At 51.7% G+C, this 7,500-nt stretch overlaps 2 protein-coding genes across 51 annotated transcripts in view; both read left to right on the top strand.

The window, feature by feature from the left end:
* The window catches only part of LOC125951733 (Bardet-Biedl syndrome 2 protein homolog), a 6,125-nt gene extending 3,524 nt beyond the window's left edge, over positions 1-2,601 (top strand). Inside the window, exons 10-11 of the mRNA XM_049680736.1 lie at positions 369-517; positions 1,418-2,601. Coding sequence (XP_049536693.1) covers positions 369-517; positions 1,418-1,518 — 250 coding nt within the window. The 3' untranslated portion in view covers positions 1,519-2,601. The remainder of the gene's footprint in view (positions 1-368; positions 518-1,417) is intronic.
* A 3,160-nt stretch (positions 2,602-5,761) lies between these two features.
* The window catches only part of LOC125948988 (titin), a 14,366-nt gene continuing 12,627 nt past the window's right edge, over positions 5,762-7,500 (top strand). For 29 of the 50 annotated variants that reach the window (XM_049675610.1, XM_049675589.1, XM_049675577.1 and 26 more), the window contains exon 1: positions 5,764-7,500. This exon is cut by the window's right edge and continues 1,115 nt beyond it. In XM_049675610.1, the coding sequence (XP_049531567.1) occupies positions 6,555-7,500 (946 nt within the window). In that variant the 5' untranslated portion in view covers positions 5,764-6,554. The other 21 variants (XM_049675612.1, XM_049675621.1, XM_049675620.1 and 18 more) reach the window with 3 other exon arrangements.

Below are 7,500 nucleotides of genomic sequence, written 5' to 3'. Positions count from 1 at the left end.
ACAGGGCGCACACTTACGCGTGTAGGGGTGTTAATGAAGCTCATCCTACGGGGCCCTGCTCATCATCGGTAAAATAAGCCAGTGACCAGCGTGCAAAGTGATCGTTCTGTTACCGCGCGAGAGTGTACACGATCATGCGTTTTACCTACCAGCAGATCCGTCATCCGTTGCTCCGTGGTTGTTGTCGCTACCACTTGGCGATGATGTCATGGTCGATGGTGGGGTAAAAAATACCTTGAGACCACTCATCGATCCGAACACGCAACCGAGTGCATTCCTGCCACAGTGCCACTGAAGATCGCGAATGCCCTCTCTCCCTCTCTCGTTTTTCTTCTCTTTCTCGTGCCGTGTGCCGTCTATCAACACAGTGAGGACGTCATCAGGCACCACAACGAGATGATGGCGACCAACGAGGATCTGGTGAAGAGCTACAAAATCCGGCTGGCGAACACGAACGAGATACAGCTGACACTGAAGCGCATCCACGGTATCCTCTACAGCGCCTCGAGGTTAAGGGGTAAGTAGAGCGCCAACCGCCTCCCCGGGTTCCGGTTGCATTGCTTTATGATTCTAACACCTCACTTCGACGCCACGTGACGAGCAATTGACGCTACCGCAGCGCGTCAATGAACGTTGAAACCGAAAACAGCCCTCCACCATCTTTTTTGCTGTTCCGCCGCCGCCCACCTGAGTGTGTACATTGGGTGTTATGGTCGCCTCAACCCAGCTGAAGCCATCAAAAGTAGCTCCACGGAATATGAATAATTCAACCCGCGGTGGTAGCCCCGCGGACGGACAAACAAACGATCGTTTGTTACGATTTTGGGCTGTGAAGAAGCTAGCAGACGCGCGCGTCGCTTTCTGTCGGAAGATTAAGCAATCAGCAATAGTGAGTGTCAGAGTCACTGGACTCTCGCCGCTGTCGCCGGTACTTAACTGCGCGATTGGATAGTATTTTTATTTTTGGCATTATCAAGCCATTTACTTCTCTCAAAATTTCGTTAGCATAAAATTTCGTTTGACTGGCGCGTTTTCTAAGTTTAGCGAATTCTTGTACCGCGCACCACCACGAAACGGCTTTCTGTCATTTAATGACTCCCCTCTTCGCTGGCGGGGGATGAAAACCTGTTGGCCGAGACCATATAAACCAGGAAGGGGGTGGGGATTTGCTGGAACCAACTCCCACTCACAATCCATTTGCCACCGGATGCAAGCATTGTCACTAGCACCACCAGCAGCAGCAGCAATGGTGCGTCAGTTACAAAGCACAAACAACAACCTACATAAAGACTCCCCTTCTTTAGCACCCTTTCATTGCGCCGAGAGGAACACGCTGATGGCCAGTGCTGGCGGTGGATTACTAATGTTCATTCATTGTTTCTCTCTCTTTCTGTGTGTTTTCCTCTCTCCCTGGCAGCCGGAACGTACGCCTCGTCGATGATCGGCCGGTTCAAGGAGGCACTTAAGACGAACAATATCGATGCGATATTGAAAATCATCGAACTGGGTGAAATGTAACGGGTGCCAACACCCTGGCGTCGCTAATGGAAACCAGATCGGTCAGTCAGATGCGACGCGATCGTTAAACTTTAATTTGCACGATCATGATAATGGCACCGGGGTTAGCGCATAGGATGAAACAGAGTGGACCCCGACCAGCGATCGTTGCGTGCCGTTAATCGGGAGCAAGCTTTGATCGATCGTCGTGGCGCCACAATCACACACACACACACACACGGTCCTTAGTTGACTTCCTTCCTGTCGTCCCACGGATTGGAAGTGATTTCGCACGCAAGTCACTAAATCAATGTCATGCTGGTGTCGGTGGCCCGCATATGGTGGCCTGTTAATCATTAGTAACCTGTAACGGTACCCATAAAACACAACCTACGTGCTCTGTCGATCGGCTGCGGCTGCTGATGACTTCATAGCTCGAGTGAATCGAGAAAAAACCACGAGCGACGTGCAGTGCAGCGTCTCAGCCAACAACGCTACTTATGGTACTCCTGCACCCGGACAACCGACAGCTCTGCGGCCGAAGCTTTTGCTTTCGATCGCCAGACACGAATCATGCTTTGCATTAACAAAATGATCTCCCCGGCGATCAATCAGTAGCATCAAATGCAGCTGCACAGACCATCTGCAATCGATCGCCCAGCATCACCGCCAACAGCAACAGCAAATACGGTGAAGCATTTTTCGTGACCAAAAGTGCCTGTCTAGAGGGACCGATCACGCAACGTATCGCCAAAACGGGCCAACGCGTTCAATCCGTGTGCCCGGTGCCGGGGGTCCAAACAGGTTTTCGGGAAAGCAATAAAAGTTGCCGCGCGTTCTCGCCCATGTATGAGTGTATATGAGAGGCTTTTGAGCAACAGTAACAAAACAGAAAAATACCAACCAAAAACCCCGGTGCTGGCCGGCCGACTGGCTTTGCCAAAAGCGCCCCCGGGGGGCGACTCCGAGATGGAGCATTGGATGCTGGACGTCGACGGGGGTTGAAGCGACGCAGCAGCAGAGAACGCCCCGCTATCGAAGGCAACTTGAGACGTTGGCGTTGCTGATGAGCCTCAGGGCCACACACACGTGCGGGATGATGTAGATGGGGCTGCTGGTGCCGGGGGGGGGTGGGGGGGGAGCAGACATGTGAAAGGTCTTAAGGCTGGTGATGCACCCGTGTGCAAGGGAAAAGTTTCGAAAATATATTGTAATAATAAGTTATACAAATAAACCAGAAACATGTTCATACATTTAAAGGCACTGCTTTTAATCTACACTCGGAAAGTACGCATAGAATTAGGAAAGAAAGATTGATTTGACCCATCATTTGTGTCATTACAACAATCGCGTAATGACGCGAGTGTGATCTTATCCTTGATTTTAAATATTTGATTTGATTTTCCTCCAGCTTTTTAACTTCGATTAGTGGGTCTGATCCCCGGATTAGACTTGACAACAAAAATGCTAGTACCACGATTCGAGTCGCAAGTGCATATCTAGCCACAGCACACAGTGGAGCACGATTCCCCAGCCCGGCAATTGTACGCCGCACGCTAGAATCATCAAGATTTCAAGGTCTCACACTACCCGTGTTCGTGAGATTGATGCAATTGCGCTGATAAGCGGAGGTCAGCGGTAACACCGGCTTGTAGATACCGGTGCGCCACGCCTTCCATTAGTGCCGCCACTTGGCCTGACCAGCGGCTTAGTATGCAAACACACACACCGCACCTATAATGATGTAGTCGCGTGTAAGGAGTGCACCGAACTGTAGGGTGACGTTCATTTGTTCGCGCTGATGCAGTTAACTTTTTGGACCAACAAGGTTCACTGTTCACCGTTGTGATAACTGTGGTACAGATGAGCACCCCAGAGATACCCTAGTGCCCTAGTGTGTGATAGCAGGTAGTACCAGAACCGAGGTTCTTACGAAAGGAAAGATATCTTCTTCCCGTGAAGGTCTTACTGGGTGGTCAATCGAAGATACGGCATTCAGTGTGAACGTGAACGAGTCTCGGCGAACAAATACTTGGACACAACTCGCGCAACCCTCCTCTGCTTGGTGGAATTCCGTAAACGGACATTTTATGTGGCAAAACCGTCGACAGACCCGAACGTTGGCGGACGCATCAATAAACTTTATAATTTTCTCTCATCACCGTTGCAAGACACGTTCGAAAAGACAATTCCGCTAGGCATTATTTGACCTGTTTTGTCGGTGTACGACTGGCACTTTTGGCTTTTGGCTGCCGCTGCTTCTACCTCACGTTGGCAGTTCGCTTAAAGTCCCTCTGGCGGGAGTGCTGCTCATGCGACACGTTGCCAAAAAAAAGCAACACAAACAAAGCGATAAGATATTATCCTGTCCCAGCGTCTATCAGTGTGACCGTGGACCGATGTTCTAGGAATCGGTCAATAAAATGTTATCAAATATTGACTCTTGGCTGGAACGTGATAAACAATCTTACATGAGGTGAGCATAAGAGGTTGCGGTAGTTTGATGAGCCCCCCGCGTGCCACTTGTGCTCGATGATACAGGCACAAGCAAACGGGGTGTTAGGCACTTCACTCTACTGTAAGCCATCATTAGATTGTCTATTAATGGGTGCCATGATAGTGATTAGCTACTGCTTTGTTGTGTCGAGAGCTGTAATTACCGTGCCGGTATACTTCAAGCGTCGTTTGCAGTGATTGAAACGATCTGGATAATTTGAATAGCATCTCTCGTTAGGGCAGGTGATAAGGTTTTTATCGTAATTTTATTCTTAATACTGCAAGCATAAACTTTGGTTGGTTTAAATTCAATCTCATAGAGCGTTAGATTCAACATGTTTAACAACAGTTCTCTCGACGTCGTCGACTCTGCGAAGCGAGGTCCACCAAAGACATCTCTTTCCCGTTTAACTTTCAAGATGATCTCATACGGCAAACCGGCTACTAAATAGACAGAAACACTTCGGGCAATACAACATCTCGCAACACCCTAGACGGTTAGTACGACATCCGTCCCCAAAAATGGGCATTTTCTCGGAGAAGCTACCCTGATTTCGGTATCAAGTTGCCCCCGGGGAAAGGGGGACCGGATGACGCGTTGTTCCTTTTCCGGTCTTACCATCCAAGTCCAAATGTGTCCCCGGAGTGCCGCTAAGTTCGTTGGAAATGGTTTTATTTCACACAGAAACCACAAATACCGCAAAAACCACTCAGCGACTCGCATCTGCATGTCGTGAGGGATCGTGTTCTACAAATCTGGATCCAAATCCGAAAGCAAAAGGCGTAGGCCTCCCCCCAACCTCCGGATTCGTGGGCGTAGGTGGGACTGGTGAGTTGCACCAGGCTGCGTGAGTTGGCGGAGGCGCTGTGAATGTTTTTTTTTTTTGTGTTTCTCCGAACGCATGCGAGAGAACGAGAGATCACGATCGCGCTAACCGTCCTTAATCGGATTTGCCTCGTCCTCGGTTCGGTCGGCCAGGAGCGCCGTCACCGTCACACGATGTCTGCGCCAAACATGCAACCCCCGGACCAATGAATCACGCCAACCACCGCCAGGGGAGAAGCGGGGATGAGTGGTTTCTTTCTAAATTTGGTCTAGACCACCGATCGACAGCTTGCGGTGCGCGCGATTCGTCGCCAGCGAAGAAATAGAACAACGCACAGAACGCTACGGCAAGGGCGCTAAAGACAAGGGAACTAACTTCTTCTTGGAAACGGTACCCCTGGGGCTCGAATCGAAGGTCGATCTAGTGGCGCGGCATACTTACGCCATCGCGCTATAAATAGAAATCCCAACCCAGTTCCTCCCGGAGGAAGACTACTCTCACTGATACGGAATCCAACCATTCTATAGTACTCGATCGGTTGCCGGAACATATCGGCATAATTCGGGACTGCATTACGTTCAAATCACGGGTATCTCGCTGGAATTGAACTCTTTCTACTTTTGCCAATCCTGGTGCGCCCTAGCGATCGCCAGACTTTGAAGCTTCCCCACCGGTAAACTTTCGCCGACGACGAACGACGCGCGACGTTCGCGCTCGTAGGCGTACCAGAAACGCCCTTACACGCGGCCACAGTGTCACCGGACACCACCACCGATCATCACCTCGCAACCCCAAAGGCGTATCAGCGGGCCAGTAACCACCAAGCGAGAGAAAGAAAGACAGAGAGCACCACCAGTGGGTTGGTGGCCACGAGAACGATGGTCGTGGGCCGGCCAGACGAATGATGACGATGACGCCGACGGCGACGACGACGACGACGACGGTCACGGCGGTTCATAATATTTAATTCATGGAACGAGCTGGCGCAGCGCTCAGTCACATCGTGTCCGCCGAACAGTAAGCAAGTGATCTCCTCTCGTGAACGTGTTGCGTAAACAGCTTAAACACCGAACACTCGCCCACCGCCCCTAGCTATCTCTCGGTGCTTGTCGTGCGCTACCTACCCACATACCTTTCGGTCGTCACGCACGCACACTCGTATCGGCGCGGTTCGATCCGGTTGACCGTGAGAAGAGGCAGCAGCAGCAGCAGCAGCAGCAGTAGCAGTAGCGGCGTATAGTGTATTCTGTGTTCGTTTCGCGCATCGGCACCAGCTCGGCCTCGGGATCGCGCGCGCAACCCGTTTCACCAAGCCGCGAACCCAACGAAAGTGGAGGGGTAGTGGTGGTCGTAGTGGTGGTGGTGGTGCTTCACCTTTTACTTCTTGCGTACACCCGCCCCGAACCGGCATCCGAGGCAAGGGCCGCATTACCTCATCATCATCGCCATCTCTCTCGCGAAGTACAAAGTGTGTCAACGTGTGTTGGGTACAGATGGTTTTAGAATCGCCCATAATTTGATAAGCGGTCCACGCCGGCCCACCCGGTCACTGATAGTGTATCGGTGCGGTGTGAAATTAGTGTTTGTGGTGTGCGGTGGTCGCAAAAAGTTGTCAAAAATATTCGAATCTTTCGATCGCACGATACACCACCGCCGCGATAGTGTGCTCGGGATCCGGGGATTGTGCGTGTGCGTTATTGACATTCCCCGCGTGTGAGGTGATTGTGTGGCAGCATGGGTTTGAACAAGCGTGATAAGCAGGATAAGCTGAAGAGCCAGAGTTTGCTCGATTCCGAGCGATCCTCACATGACGGTGGCGGTGGCTCCTCGTCGACCACGCGCACGGTCGTCGTCGATCACGGTACGATCGTGGTGCCCATCGAAACCGTGGTATCGACTGTTAGCTCCACTAGCAAGCAATCGGCTTCCAGCAAGTCGAGCAGCTCGAAGCAGCAACAGATCCTGCACAGTTCCACCACCGATGCGGGCAGTATCGCGGAATCGGTGCATCTCAGCACCGAGAAGTCATTCGGAGCGCTGGACGGAGCAGTTGCACCGGTCGGCGCTAGCAAGCTGGCGGAGCAAAAGTTCAGTACGGTGAGCAGTGTGCGCAGTGCGGCTCAAAAGTCGAAACAGATCGATAACATCATCGAAAAGATCCATCACATTGCGAGCGATACGATCAGTACGACCGAGCAGATCACTACGGCCGCCCCACCATCGGCGGCATCGTTCACGCACGGAACGAAGGATGTGACACAGAAGAAAACGGTGTTGTTGGGTGACAGTGGGGCACAACAGAGTGGCAGTAGTGGCGTGGCGGGTGGCGATACTGTCAGTCAGCAACAAGTGATAACCACCGTCGTGCCGAGTAAGATCGAGTTCACAACAGTGGCCTTCGAAGGTAGTGCCCATAACAGTAGCAACATCAGCAGCAGCAGCAGCCACACCAGCAACATCGTCAGTGGCAGCAGCAGTAGCAATACCAGTGCCATAAATCAGCAAACTCGGTCACACGGTGCAGTGCGCAGTGAGAGGATGATGTCCGAGTCCAGTGCCACTCAGCAGCAGCAAAGCGAATCGCGATCAAGTAAAAGTGAGCACTCGAGCTCTACGGTGCAATCGTCGTCGTCGTCGTCGTCAACGATGAAATCCTCTTCGTCGAAGAAATCACACTCCG

This window comes from Anopheles darlingi, chromosome 2 (assembly GCF_943734745.1).
Source record: "Anopheles darlingi chromosome 2, idAnoDarlMG_H_01, whole genome shotgun sequence".
Lineage (NCBI taxonomy): Eukaryota > Metazoa > Arthropoda > Insecta > Diptera > Culicidae > Anopheles > Anopheles darlingi.
The sequence above is the reverse complement of the archived record's forward strand: the minus strand, read 5'-3'. Positions and strand labels throughout refer to the sequence as shown.